The sequence below is a fragment of the Thunnus maccoyii genome, chromosome 7 (assembly GCF_910596095.1).
Source record: "Thunnus maccoyii chromosome 7, fThuMac1.1, whole genome shotgun sequence".
Taxonomy (NCBI): domain Eukaryota; kingdom Metazoa; phylum Chordata; class Actinopteri; order Scombriformes; family Scombridae; genus Thunnus; species Thunnus maccoyii.
In genome coordinates this window covers 24,732,183-24,747,932 of record NC_056539.1, presented here as the reverse complement: position 1 = coordinate 24,747,932, position 15,750 = coordinate 24,732,183, and the positions used below count along the sequence as shown (strand labels likewise).

Here is a 15,750-nt window from a genome sequence, read left to right as displayed (position 1 = left end):
TTTTAGCATACAGGTTTTGTTTGAGCAGTTAACAATATGTCAATATCAATATTTGACAGTGTAAAAATATTCTGTTAAGATATATCAGTTGATTTTCAACATAATTTACTATATAATATAAACAAACATTTCTGAAAGGTTTCCTTTGAACAGTTGTTAAACAGTGGCACTCTGTGGAGGGCAACCTATGACCTGGAAATAGCAAAAACAATATTGTCGGAATTTCCTGCCATTGGAAATACTGAATGGTGTGTTTTGTATGGTTGTAGAGCACCTTTAAATATTGATGTTAAAAACACTGATTGCAAATGATGTCTGTAGACCCTGATAAAGGTATAAGAAACATTCTTGTCAGGATTTATAGTAGACTTTAGTCTACCTAGCAAGCTTTTTACTTCCACAACAATGTTTGTCCGTTATCCAGCCTTGTTTTTATCAGATCCTCTACAACAGCTGTCATACTTTTACATATACCAGCTTATACTAAAGAAGTTTGTGAAATTGCATGAGGTTAACAAGGTTGAATGCCCTGCTGTTTCACCTGCAGTGAAACCCCACACACCAACTAATGTGAGGGCAGTGAGCCGGAGCAGAGGGGTCCTGAGGGTCACATGGGAACCTCCGTCTCTGCCAGTCGAGGGGCTCCAGTGTCAGTTTCGTCTCCTTTCATCTGCTGTCAGAGCTCAGCCAGAGTGGAAGGTGAGACTTTCCGTTTGACTGTTAATAATGATAAACCAGAAGCTTTGATTGAAAGTTTTGCTAAGCAATACTATGGATGGTATTTTGCTGATCTTAATATAGGAGGTAAAATTTGAAGAAAGAAAATTGTGAACCCTCTAAATATCAATTTGCATGGAGATATTGGATAGTTAGCAAATGATCGATTGCCACAGAGCACTTCCAACTCACTACTGTTCATTCACTGTGAAATTTTTATTGTGAAAAAAGTTCACAAAGTATCTTTCCAAAATATCTTTCTACCTTTTAAGAAATCTGTTGATCTATAAAAACAACAGCAACCAACATGTAGGAGGTTACACAGGTCCAGGACTCAGTTGGTTCAGCTAAATGAGTCTCATATCTCCTTAAATGACAGAGGATGCTTTGACATGGCCTCACCTGATCAGGTCGACATGAGCTGGTATGAGCTGGTTCCTGTCCACTGATTAAAAAATTCTCTTTAAAATTGGACGCGCACTATTTATGGTTTCCATTTGCCAAACAAAATGATGATGAAGATGAAGGAACAATTTTCTCTTTGCTCAGGTAAAGTGGATAGATAGATGAACCACATGTGTACTCCATTCTGAGATATTTTCCACTGGTTTTATTTTTTCTAAATGAGCCTTACGTAACTCTGAGAAAAACATCATGTCTTTAGGTACATAATCCAGTGCGGGTGCCGTGGGCGGAGGTTGCGGTTCCGGACATGTGCCGTGTGTATGTGGTGCAAGTGCGTTGCATGCACATCAACGGCACCGGCTACTGGAGCGATTGGAGCGACTCAGTTTACTCTACACCGGAAAATAGCAGAGGTAAAATACCATAAACATCACTCCAGAACAAAATTTCAAATCACACTAGCATTTTAAAATCATGACAGCCTTGACACAATGTTTTTCCTGCGATCGAAGTGCGTTTGAGATGCAGGTTGATGCTTGATGTAACGTTTTAAATTACATGTGACCTTCTGATTTTAGTGCTAATGGAAAATGGCACACATGATGCACTTCATACCATCCCCCCCCCCCCCCCCCCCACTAACACAGAGGTAGAAGCTGTCACGTGATGTTATTGTCGGTCTCCTCCTCAGCTCCTGACCGTGGTCCTGATTTCTGGAGAATTCTCCAGGATGATCCATACAGAAATCAGACTAATGTTACTCTACTATTTGAGGTACAAAACTCACAATATAAAAATATTTAGGCTTATAAGTAAAACATATCAATAAAAATCATGTGTTGTTCTGCTTTATTCCAGCATCCCCCAATGTCAGTGCGCTCTTACTGTGTGGATGGGTTTATAGTCCAGCACCAGTCCTCAAGTGGTGCTGTGATGAGGGAGCGGATCGAGCTGGTGTCCTCCTACAGCTTTGAGTGGAACCAGGAGGTCCAAACTGTGACTGTTGAGGCCTTCAATAGTCTGGGGAGCTCTGCCAACAACATCAAAATGACATTGGACAGACAGCCCAAACGTGAGTGAACAAAGACTCTGATAAGACAGTGAACTTATTCTGCTATTTGCACATGATAGTGAAATTGTTGGTATTCTGTATTCTCGTCACTGTGGCCTGAGTTTGTTCCTGAGGATCAATGAAGTCTCACATTATCATTATTACATCAGTGCTGCAGGACAAATCCAAAAAAACAAACTCTCAGTGCAAAATGTGCGGCCTCTACTAAAATGATATCTACGGTAATCCAGCATCATATGACTTGGCATGAAATCTGAAGGCTGGCTGAAACAATGAAAGGACACAATAAAAATCATAAGCTTCACTGTGCAGAATGACGTATGTGCAGAATTTGACACCAGAAGGCTGTTTTTCACATTCATCTGCAGAAGGGGGAATGTTTTTCTGTGACTACTGCAGTGAAATAGGAGGCATCTTGTATCCAACAGTTTAACTTTTGAAGTGAAGAATATTAGTATATTCATTAATTCTGTATTTTTAATAAGGAATAGATTTTAACAGGGTATTTTTTTTCGGGGGGGGATATGAGAAACAAATTATTATTCAAAGCAGAGCATTTTTTGAAACATGTATGGAGGGGATCTTTAATAAAGACTAATTTAAAACAAAACTCACATTAACATAAATATGAGCACACAATCATGAATACAATTTCTATTATGTACATATACAATTTCATCATAGAAACAGCCCTAAATGGCACCTTAAAACAACCCAGAAGCTGCCAAAAAAAACATAAAAATAAATAAGATAAATAAGATCCAAAACAACACAGCAAGATTTGAGCAGCTAGAAGAGAGTGCAGGCAGTTTCTGCAATGATATTTTTAATTCTCTAACATGCTGTTATGTTCCAGTAAAGACTTGAAAACTGTGGCTGAGGTCAGAAGGCTTTGTTGCATTGTGAAAAAAAAAATGACCTCAGGTTTTCATCAGTGCTATCAGATTCACGGTCAGCTTTTACATTCAGAGGCATGTGTGCACATTGGAAGAAAACAAGGTGTTAAATGCTGTCCATTCTGATCAAAACTGCACGAAAACAGGTATATGTGTATGTCCAGTCATGTTGTTAATTCATTTTCCTTTTGAGTGGGACACAACAAAAGTTAATTAAACTGAATATTTTTATCAGTTTTTGTTTTTCATTTCCTCCCAGAAATGGATTTCTCAAAAACATCCGTTTCTGTTTTTGAGGTTTTTTGAGCTGAGACCATGTCATTCATTAGACTGTTTTTTTATCATTAAAATTCTTTTTTTTTGTTCTTTTTCTCATTACACGTCTCCATTTGGGCATGTATTCAATGCACACTGTCCATTTAGGCATGACACTTAAAATGTGTATCTCTGGTGAGCCTGTAAAAGCCCTGATTGAGGCCCTGCAGCCATTATCTTTAGTGAAGTAAGTACTATTAGCAGCATTTTAACAGAAGTAACGAGGTTCAGTTTTTAATGACAGTACTCTGTGTAATATGCTGAGATGTTTTTGTGTTTGTTTATGACAGTTGTGTATCCGTCCCATCACTCATAATTCAGAGGAAGGCATTTTCATTAAACTAGTAACTGGCAGAATCAAATTGGTTTTCCATGAAGATGGCCAGTTTCAGTCATTTGTTTCTGTTGCAGGCTAAATAAGCCAAACAACTGTTATGATTCACATCATTTTCATACTCAACAAACCATTTAATGACCCCATGTGACCTGTAAGTAAGCATCTGCGTTCATTATGTTGCTCTACTCATTTATTCAGATTTTTCACCTGTTGCCATCTGTCTGTATGTGAAAAACATGCCACTTAAAGTGGATATATTCAGATTTTATATTAACAATGCATCACATGACTACATGTAAATGATAATTATCAGACTCTGCAGTTCTCAGTTTATCAGCCCTGTCTAGCTGAGCTTTTAGCTCTGTGTTTTGGTGTTCTGGCTCGCAACTTCACTTGTTTCGGTTTAATCTCATCACTCTAGGGGTTGTTTGCAGCCACAGCAGGAAGCTGTTTTCAGTAAAAGAGCTCTAATAAACCCACTGTACACTACCAGCCCAGCAATAAACAGCAGACAGACTAGCTGGGGAACACAGTGCGCATCAATTTAGCAGCTAAAGAGCTAGATAACTCCCTCAGGAGTTTTTCAAATAATACACATGGTGACTGTAACGGTAGAAATTAACTATAAATTTGTTGTGATGGCCAAGTCATATGTTAGAAGTACATTGCTCAGTTGTAAATGCTCATAGCTTCCAGAAAATTCAGCGTACAAGGAGTGACTGATACAATTCATAATTTATGATATTTGCAGTCACCAGATCTTAACCCAGTTGGACCCCAAATAACCTGACGTGTCAGACAGCGCTCTCCACCTCCGTCATCAAACCACAAAATGAGAAATTCAACTTTCTAAAGAATTTTCCCAAAAGGATGAGTCATCTGAGGATATTTCATTATACTGACTACACTCTTTTCTTTCTTGTGTGTCCTTCAGGCCGCTGTGTGCGTTCGTTCCGTGCGCTGGTTATCAACAGCACCTGTGTGTCTCTGTCCTGGAGCCTGCTGGACAACAGCTCTATACCTCTGTTCATGGTGGTTCAGTGGTTGCCACAGAGGCAGCAGGACCCTGATCACCACAAAGGCCTTAGTGGAGAAACATGGGCCAGAGTGCCTTACACTGACCGTGCTGTCTATCTAAGAGGTAACATGTCTGTGTTTCATTTCTCATTGTATCTGTTAACAGAGTGTTTCTGTGAAAGAGCGAGTAGTCTCTGCTAAATTAACCCTTAACTTGACTATAATCTCAGGTGACTTCTTTGGCTCTGAGGAGTACGGCTTCTACTTGTATCCTGTGTTTGCTGAAGGCGAAGGGGAACCAGTGTACACCATAGGTATGCACAATATGCACAATATGGTTTTCAGGCTGTTGTAATGATATCATATTAAAATATCAAAGTTTTTGCAAGAATGGTCCCCAGCAGTTACACTGTGCCATTCAAAGGTCTGATGTGTATTTTCCACCTGTTACAGCCACCAGAGGAGACCCTGCAGCTTACATGATGCTGATGATCATCTCCTTCCTCTCCATCGTCCTGTTTGTCACCCTGGTCCTCTCCCAAAACCAGTAAGAGCTCCTGATTGGTACAAAGATTCCAAATCTTCAATGGCATATTTACAGGGATTAAACACTAAAAATTAATTAGTTAATTATTAATGATGTATAAAGATTTTGAGTTTGTATTGTGAGCAGTAAGGTCACAAAATCACCATGAAAAAGCTGCTGATATCAAATGAGTTACCTTAAGTACAATAGTTATCTTATGAAGGATACATTACTTTTTGACATGCAGGTGTTGCAGTTTATTTAATAATTAATCTTATTCCTGGTAGAAATTCTACAGCATCAATATATACCGTATTAGTTTTTTGCTCTGACACCTGAAAGAAATGATAAATCACATTAATCTCTGGGGAGCAGTCTAATTTAGGGAGCAGAGACACTGACCATGAAAAATTAGTGTGACATTTAATAGGTCACAAGGGTGTACTTACACTTGACGTTTGGCTGCAGGGAGGTGGGGAAATTAGATGAAAGAGGAAGAAAAAAAGTGTTTTATACAGAGAGATGCAACCTAAGTATCTGCTGCACTTTGTCTACAGGATGAAAAAGTATGTGTGGAAGGATGTGCCCAACCCAAACAAATGTTCCTGGGCTAAAGGACTGGACTTCAAAAAGGTAAAAAATAATGTGAAACTACAGAGATTTCCACAGAGTCCGCCATGTTGCGCTGCCATGTTTCTACAGTAGTCCAGAACGGACAAACCAGACAATGGTTCCAGGGAGGGCCCTTTGCGGTTTTGCAAGTTTCACAGCCACCACAGTGTCTCCCACACACTTGGAAGGGAGGGATGTGGGGTGGGGTATTCAGTTTATTGCAATCTGCAACCTCACCACTAGATGGCGCTTAATCCTGCACACTGGTCTGTTAAAAAAAAAAACCCAAAAAACAAAATATATTTTACGCACAATATTCTATTAGATGTAATTTATTTGCATGATACTGTACAGCATTGTGAATTTACGTAAGGTGCTGTAGATTGATTAACAAGACAGTCTAAAGCCATGCTAGTGATTCTTTGAGGCTGAACTTACACACTGCGATGCTCTGTGCTAAATGCTAATATCAACATGCTCACAATGACAAAACTAACATGTTGATGGTTAGTAGGTGTAATGTGTATGATGTTCATCATTGTAGTTTAAAGTGCTAACATGCTAACCGTTGCTAATTAGCACTAAACATTACAAAAATTCGAAATTACAATTTTGACTTGATGATGGAGCTAGATAAAAACTTAAGAGATCACCAAATTGAATGGTAATCCATCCAGTAGTCACTGAGACCAAACTGTTGTTCAGTCTGGAACAAATGGTGGAGCAACTGACTGGCAATTTACATCATGCAAATTATCTTTTAGTACTCAATGGCTGCACATTTACATTGTGACATGTATACTGTTATGTAAGTTTGCAATGCTACCCTCAGGGAGTAATGCACTAATACAAAACATGCAGTTCATTCTTCCCTCTTAAACTTTTTCTATTGCAACTAAAATACTTTACAATGTCTTTTTCATGATTTCAATTATATCTCAGCTCATATTCTGAAAACTAATGTTTATACTGTTTTTGTATCTCTCTCTAGGCTGACACGTTCGACCACCTTTTCCAACCCCCAGAAGGCCTGCCAGCCTGGCCGCTACTGCTCCCTGCTGAGAACATTTCCAAAGTCGTCATTGTGGAAAAGACTGACCTCTCAGCTCTGACCACAGGCTTGGTCCAAACCCCGCTTGTATCCCTAACCCCTGACACAGCCACTGCTTTAGCTATCTCTCTTCCTTCAGGGTTTAACTCTGACGTCGACCAAAGCCAATCCATGGACATTGAGGCACTCCTGGGTGGAGCTCACTCCTTAGCCCTTGGTTTGGATGCTTTAACCACTTCAAGCCTGAGGATGGATGAGTTACAGCTTGTCGACCTCCCACCAGATCAGGTCCCAGGCACCAATGACACCTCTGCTCATTCTTCAGTCACATACGCCACTGTGCTGCTCACTGATAAAAAGCAGGAGCAGCAGCCTATTCATCTCCATTACAAGGATGGTAGTGGCAGCAGCTCCAGTGATGAGGGCAATTTCTCTGCCAACAACTCAGACATTTCTGGATCTTTCCCTGGTGGCCTGTGGGAATTGGACAGCTGCCGAGGTGGGGAGATAGACGACCCGCGGTGCTCCTGCTCCTACAATTCCGTGGAGGAGCTTTCTGAAACATCAGAGCAAGAAGATGAGGAGGAGCGGAGAGAAGGGAAGGACCTGTATTATCTAGGTATGGACTATCCAGTGGAGGATGGGGAGAGTGAGGGAGAGGAGAAGAGAGAGGAGGATACAAAAGCTGAGCTGCTCAAAAACGTCGTTTTGAACAGAGAGGCCTGCTCTGTGGAGTCACACCCTTTGCTCGGCCCTGTGGACTCGAACGAGCCCAGTGAGATGCTGTCAGCGTCAACACGTGGCTTTTCTCCACTGTACATGCCTCAGTTCAGAACTGCTCCTTGCACGAGGCAACTCACAGATTAACCACAAGAAACCAAACCCCAGCTATGACTCTCACACAAGCTGCATTCATATATCATCTATTCCTTCAGACATAGTGTGGTGTGGAGCTGGATAATGTAAAAATACCTCCAATGATGTATGACTCAAAGTTGATCTTCATCACTGCTGCTATTGTGTGGCACAAGCCTCATTTATAGGCATTTCTTTCTTTCTTTTGGGGGATTTAAACCCTAGTTTCTACTGTGCCAAACAGCTCCGTTGCAATCATGTAGCAGTGATTACTGATGCAGGAGCACTAACTGAGAAAAATGAGCTCAAACATTTTCAAAGGAGGTTAGGCTATCAGAAGAATATGCAGTTAATGTTCATGGAGAGCAGCAGCCAACAACTAGTATAGTGGTCATCATAATCAAGCTCTGTATGACTACATGTACTCATCTGCTCACACCATAATGTTGAAAAAAAGCTGTCTTTGATTCTCTGCTGAATTCTCTCAGTTAAATTTTAAGTGAAACATGAAAGAGCTTCAAAGAGAATACATAAATGCATAGAAAGCGAGAGAGAAAATGCCCATAATCTCTTAGTTTTGGTTTTCTCAAATCACATTTGACTGTGAAGTGAAGGCCCAACTGGGCTGTCAGTTCAAAGATACTGTATTGGTGTGACTAAATGATGAAACAGTTGTTAACGATGAGTAATTGCAGGTGATTTCTGGACTCGTCATTCTCTGCATCAGTAGGCAGCTTGCATTTCAAACATCTGCATGGTCTAAATCACTCACCAACCCAAAGAATGTCTTTTTGTACTTTGTGCTGAAATGTATTTGAGACTTTGTTACAGTATGTGAAAAATATAATATCTATTTTTTCCTGTGCTTGGCCATTTTGATGTACAGCTGCTGTCTGGTGCAAATAAAAGACAAAAGAATGTATATTTGAAACCAGAAGAAGAAATTAAGAAATTAAATGTCATGAAAATATTGAAACGTAAGTGGACAAAAGTTGCTATTGTATATTTAGATATTTTGTCTATTTTTCATGTTGAAAATAAAGTATTTATTGTGAGTGTGTGTGGTTTGTAAAACAGGGACCAGTGCTATCATTGAACTGGTTTATTGTATGTTGTGACACAGACAATTTTATCTCTTTTATCTCTCTTCTTTTGTCTTAAATCTGTATTTGTTAGAATTATTATAAAATCTATGGATGGGCGGAGGGAGGGAGGGATGTTCATCCTCACCAAACCTTTAGAAAATAAAGAAATAATTGAATAAGTAGATGAACACATACACAAAAGCGTGCAGACTCTACAAACATGTACTGTGCATATGAATTTCCTAAACAGCTGTAATATTCTGTCACCTTGTGGCTGCAAGAGGTAAATACAAAACAAGGAATCAAAATGATGTGACTCCAGAAATACATATTTGTACTGTACAGTATGTGTACAGTATGTATGTAATGGATATTTTTCTGTCTGTATATATATGTAGTCATATGGTAAATTAATGACCTGTGTTGATGAATGAACCAACATAAACACATTATTTTAGTTTAGCTACAGTTTAGAGTTTTGGAAGTCGAAAATCATACGTCATCTGGAACAAGTTACTCTTCTCTCTTCAATACTGTGTCAGTACAGTAATTGTGTGCAGTTAAATTTCATGCTGTGTTTTCTAGCTGACACCTGAAACCCATTTATTGTGTTTTGTGGAGATCACTTAAATGCCACTAGAGGCCACTGTAACTACACCTTCTGCACGCATGATGTAACCGAGGTTTAAGAGCTAATAATAGTGTAATTAAACTGCAAAAGTCAAAAAAGGGGCAATTATTCCTGTTCAGATCATTTAAATATTATAGTAAATATCTGGCTTTCACCATGTGTAGTGTTATGAAGGCAGTTTTCAATATTATATTTTGTAATTGTCATTTATTTTATTAAAATTGTCACATCTTGCTTGATTAGTTTTTAAAAACAGAGAAAGAAAGTCATTAATTATCTGACAAAATGAATAAGCCAGTTCACAGACACCAGAAATTATTTCACGTACAGTAGATTGTGGGAACAATTCACACTTCTGTTTTATGTAGCGTATTATCATTTTTTTGATTGTACATCAAGGCTGTAACATAAAAATTGAAATAGCCTATAATGTAAACAGCAAAATATGTCTATATGTAATAGATACGCTCTTCAGCAAGTAGTGAAATAGCAACGTTCAGTTCAGCTCAACCTCTGTGTTTTTTTAAAGCAACCACACTGAATTGAACCATGTGTAATAAAAAAAGTGACAGAGCAACAGATTTTTGTAACAATAAATGTCACATTCAATTTGTCATCTAGATGTATTTGCATATTTCAGCCACAAAGAGGCAGAAAAGCACCACTCATGCAGCCTGGTTATTTCAGTGATGTCAGGGAAGCTGTATCCTTAAAGGCCCTCTCTGTGTGTCTTGTGTTCACCATAAAAGGATGGTGCAGAGAGCTGCTGGCTTTGGCAAAGAGATGTTTGAAAGCACAAAGGCCTGACACCATGCTAAATTCAGATATGGTAATAGAATGAGGGAAACACCAGAGAGAGGGAGAAGTTGGTCATTAGGATACAGTGGTGGAGCTCAGGGATATATTTTCTGAACTGTGGTGAGAGAACTACTGTGAGATGATAATGACTTCAAGGATCCCAGCCTGAAAGCCACCCAACCTGACACAAATGTTTCAAATTAAGTTGCAGACAAAATGACATCCCACTCATGATCAAAAAAAAAAGCTGAAATTAAAAAATGATGCTCTCTGTCTAGTCAAGTGACCCAGATTCCTCAGAACCCCTCACCAGTAGACCTCAGTACATCGCTTCCTGGTCTGCAAACCAGCAGCTTAACAAGGGGTCGTGAGATAAGACGGCCTGCAGAGGAAAGGCTGCACATGTGAAAGTTCTTTGGCATTCTGCTGATCTTTCAGCTGTAACAAATTAGCATCACTAAAGCCAGATCGAGTTTTGATTTAAAAGAAAAAAACAGTATAAAATGCAGTTTGAAGAGGTGAGTGACCTTTCTAGAAAGGTAAGAAATGTCCAGTAAGAAATGCAGACTTTAAGGAAAATACTGTTTCTCCTTTAATGTAACTTTGTCATGATTTGGACAGTAAAGAAAGTTTTAGTGAGCCGATTAGGTCGTTGAAATCCTCACAACACTTTCCCAGTGAGATGGTGTAAACAAATTAAGTATCTGTGAAATGCAGTAATCTTGTTCTTAAGATTGAGATTTTGTTCATTAGTGGTGAAACACTGACTCTGAGAAAAAAAGATTATGCATATTCACTAAAATGTCCTTTCTGAAGACCATATGAGGCGTTGAATGTTCCTGGAACAAATTATGTTCAAAGCCACACACTTTGCCATGACCCAAGGAGATTTCTACAGTGGAGTACATAATTTTGAAATGTTCTCACAGAACTCACATTGTCATAAAGTTTCTCGGTTGTCAAATGTGATGCTAAGGAAAAACTGGTTCTGTTGTCCTAACAAATCAGCTGTGAAATGTTTTAAGTTCACTCTCACAATAAAATTCAAACGTTTTTTGGGAGGTTTTTTTTGCATTAATGCCTGATAGATTTTGTTGCCACAACAGATATTTGACAGAATGGATATTATATGCTAAAAAGCTCACATGACAATGCTAACATGCTGATGTTTAGCAGGTATAGTGTTTACCATGTTCACCATTTTAGTTTAGCGTGTTGACATGCTACCATTTGCTAATTAGCACTAAACACGAAGTACAGCTGATGGGACTGTCTTAAGTTTTGCAGGTGTTTGATGGTGGACAAATTCAAATTTTGACCTCATGATGGTGCTGGAAGAAAACTCATGGGATCACCAAAGTCAGTAGGATACATCATCTGGGAATCATGAATGTTTGTGCCAAATGTTATGCCAATTCATTGATGTTGAGATATTTCATAGGATAAGTGAAATTGTTGACCTGCTAGTGACGCTAGATGGATTCATCCTCTAGGGACCATGAAGGTCTGTGCTAAATTTTATGTCAATCCAGCTAGTAGATATCGAGATTTTTCAGTCTGGACCGGTTGACTCTGAGCCACACCACTAGCATTGCTAAAAAGAAGATGACGCTGGGAACTTAGAACTCTTATAAACTTTGATTACACAATAACAGAAAAAAGTAATATGGAGAAGATATATGCATAGAAATTTAAGATATTATTTAATTTATTTACTTTTTGATTTATGCCTCCCTCTCTATCCTCCCTGGTCTCATTACCTGACCTCATCCTTATTTGGATCCATCCTTCTAGAAATGGCAGCCCAGTGTTGGCCTGCACTGACACTTCTATAGAAGTGTCCTCACCTGCCAGGAAATATCTCTGCAGGTACTTCAACTTTCTTCAAAAACAAACCTACATGTCCTAACTGATTTATCTTCGAGCTGGATGCTGTAGTCATCTGGAAGTCACTGAATGGCCTTTGAGCTGTGGAGGAGGAGGAGGTGGAAAAAAGGGAGGAGAAAACAACTGAGGAGGCACAGAGCAAAGTCTACAAGAGAAATAAAAAGGAGATGTTGATCCACAGCTGTGCTGTGGTGAGTGAGAGGTTATGGGTAAAACCTCAGGCATTGGCTTTAAAGAACCATACCAATATGTTTTAGACTATTTAGAGCTAACCATTTAGGTTATTGGATGTATTTTTTCTACTGTTCCAGGTATCCATTAGTTTTCTTTTTTTTTTTTTTTAATTTATTAACAGTATTAAAATTATATGAAAAAAGTCTGAAGTAGTTCTAACATTAAATTTAAGTTTTTGTTGTGAGGTTATGTAAGGCAGACTTCTCAAATAAATCTGCATCAATGTAACAAACACTGACCAAAATATTATGCAGACTCAGTGTTCATTGTAATGGATAAAACAACATTTACCAAAGTTCAAGAATCTGGTAATTGATTTTCATACTGTACAATAACAAACAGAAAGCAATGGCGGCCTGGAACTGTAGGAAAATATATCAGCAAAACTTTATAGACTGCTTTTGAAAATAGTAAGCAAAAATGTAAGGCACACAAGATTTGTTGTTAAACCTACAATAGCTGATTTTTTGCTCACTTGGGGGCAGCCAAAATAAGCTGTAAACACAAGACTGACATTCTTTTATGTTGATAAGGCAAGATTATTTACCTGTTTATACATCCAGCATATATGGAGCATATGCATCAGCATCCATTTGGAATGGAGTTTCTGTCTACCGGATGAATGTAATATTCAGTTTCCTTCTAACTGTGTTTTTGGTTTCCACCAACTCCTGAGGAAAATATCAGCTCCTTGGCTGCTAAATGTTAAACAAATGTTTGTCTGCTGGGTGCTACTTTGTCTGTCTGCAGGTCTATACTTGGCAGGTATCATGTAGTCAGTTTATCAGTTTTTTAGCTGAAAACAGCTGCCTGCTGTGAACATGAAGAGCAGTGACAGTGAGGCAGAACAATAAAGTTGCAGACTGTAAAACCAAAACAATGAGCTGAAAGATGCTAAAATGCATTGTAGAGCTAAGGAGAACTGCAAAGTTGGGTGATAATGTGGATTCATAACTACGAATGACTCTTTTCATATTACACATTTGACCCATTTTCAATGTGAAAATATCAATTAGTGCTGCTTTAATGGCATAAATCTTGCAAACACACAAATACAATAGAATAAGACATACAATACCAGATTAAAAATGACGAGACAAGAAATGAATCAAAAGCATCAAATTTGGGTTAATAAATGACAGCAGCAAACAGAAAAGTCTTCAGTCTTGATTTAAAAGAACTGGGAGTTGCAGCAGACCTGAACTTTTCTGGGAGTTTGTTCCAGATGTGGTGCATAAAAATTGAAAGCTGCCTCTCTATGTTTAGTTTTGTCTCTGGAGACAGAAAGCAGACCTGTCCCAGATGACCTGAGTCTGGATGGTTCATAACGTAGCAGAAGATCAGTAATGTATTTTGGCTCTCAACCATTCAGTGCTTTAACAGGAGTATTCTGAAATCAGTTTTCTGACAGACAGGAAGCCAGTGTAAAGATCTGAGAACTGGAGTGATATGATCCACTTTCTTGGTCTTAGTGAGGAGTCAAGCAGCAGCGTTCTGAATCAGAGTCAGCTGTCTGATCAATTTCTTAGGGAGACCTGGAAAGACATTGTTACAGTAGTCGGGTCTACTGAAGATAAATGCATGGAAGTTTTTCCAAACCCTGCTGAGACATAAGTCCTTTAATCCTTGATGTATTCTTAAGGTGATGGTAGGCTGACTTTGTAATTTTCTTAATGTGGCTGCTGTAATTCATGTCTGACTCCATGACTACACCAAGATTTCTGGCTTGGTTTGTGGTTTTTAACATTACCAATTGAGGCTGAGCACTGACTTTTAATCCTTCTTCCTTGGTTCCAAAAACATTTACATCAGTTTTGTCTTTGTTTACTTGAGGGAAATTCTGGCACATCCAATCATTTATTTGTTCAATGCACTTACTCAGTGCTTGTATCGGACCATAGTCCCCTGGTGTTATGGTTATGTAAATTTGTGTGTGGTCTGCATAATTATGGTAACATATTGGGTTGTTTTTCATAATCTGAGCCAGGGGCAGCATGTAGATGTTTAACAGAAGAGGCCCCAGAATGGAGCCTTGGGGAACTCTGCATGTCATTTTTGTCCGCTCAGATATGTAATTACCTATAGACACAAAGTAGTCCCTGTCCTTTAAGTAGGATTCAAACCAGTTTAGTATTGTGCCAGAAAGTCCCACCCAGTTTTCCAGTCTGTCTAGTAATATGTTGTGGTCAGCTGTGTTGAACACAGCACTGAGATCCAATAATACTAAGACTGAAATTCTGCAACATCAAAACAGCTTTATCAGTGATTCTAATTAAAAATGGGATGTTTGATATGGGCCTACATATAATTGTTCATTAGTGAGGTGTCTAGATTGTGCTGTTGATGACAGCAGTTTTCAGGGCCTGTGGGAGGAAACCTGAGAGAAGAGACGTGTTGACAATTTGAAGAAGATCTGAGGCCATGCAATTTGAAACATTTTTGAAAAAGCCTGTTGGCAGAATATCAAGGCAGCAGGAGGTGGATTTCAGATGTTGTATAATGTTCTCTAAGTTTTTATGGTTGATCAGATACAGTAAAAGTGAAAAGTTTGGTAACCCAGCTCAGGAGAGGTTTTATTCTCCTGAAATTAAATGTTGTATCTGTCATCTGTCATTCACCACTGTAAGACAACACCCACCAGTGCTGAATACAATGTTAAATTAAATTACAGGTATAAATTTACCTAAATCCCACACTCGCCTAAAACACAATGGTTATAATTAGCGGATTTGTATAAACTAGACCAGATGGACTGAAATTACACCATTGGATAGAGATGAATATGGCATTAATTGTAATCCACTGTTACTCCTAAAGAGGAAAGAGTTTGTTTTACAAAAGAGTATTACTACTACTCCTAAGTTACATTTATTTAAACTGAAATTATTACACTGATTCATTAAAGAATTTTGCACAATGACGCCTCAACACCTAGATCATCACTGAACTGACAAATTGACCTAAAAAGTGTTTGCGTGTGTGTGTGTGTATGTGTGTGTGTTCTGATGTCACTGTTCATGCTCCAGCTGTTGCCATCAACCCTGTTAATGGGAATCAGGAGAAAGATTTAGCAGCTTGACATTGTAAATCCCTCATTGATCGCTTGGCATTAATTCGTGCAGCAATTGTGAAGGGCTTTAGCTACTGATGTTTATCCATGTTGGCTTTGAAGGCCTTAACATCTGGGGTAAAGGTCACATCGAGGCAAGTTCACTACAAAATTTCGCAACCACAAAGGAAATAAGGAAAATCCGTCTTTGCTGGTTTAGAGCTAAGTGTGCACTTTGCTTTGGCTGTGCTCCTTATTTCAGT

The 15,750-nt window shown here is 38.7% G+C and overlaps 1 protein-coding gene across 1 annotated transcript in view; it reads left to right on the top strand.

The window, feature by feature from the left end:
- Positions 1–8,858, top strand: part of lepr (leptin receptor) — a 28,404-nt gene extending 19,546 nt beyond the window's left edge. The window contains exons 13-21 of the mRNA XM_042417607.1: positions 548–699; positions 1,382–1,535; positions 1,814–1,896; positions 1,981–2,194; positions 4,677–4,883; positions 4,990–5,073; positions 5,213–5,306; positions 5,843–5,918; positions 6,889–8,858. Of these exons, the coding sequence (XP_042273541.1) occupies positions 548–699; positions 1,382–1,535; positions 1,814–1,896; positions 1,981–2,194; positions 4,677–4,883; positions 4,990–5,073; positions 5,213–5,306; positions 5,843–5,918; positions 6,889–7,815 (1,991 nt within the window). The 3' untranslated portion in view covers positions 7,816–8,858. The remainder of the gene's footprint in view (positions 1–547; positions 700–1,381; positions 1,536–1,813; positions 1,897–1,980; positions 2,195–4,676; positions 4,884–4,989; positions 5,074–5,212; positions 5,307–5,842; positions 5,919–6,888) is intronic.
- The last annotated feature ends 6,892 nt before the right edge of the window (positions 8,859–15,750 follow it).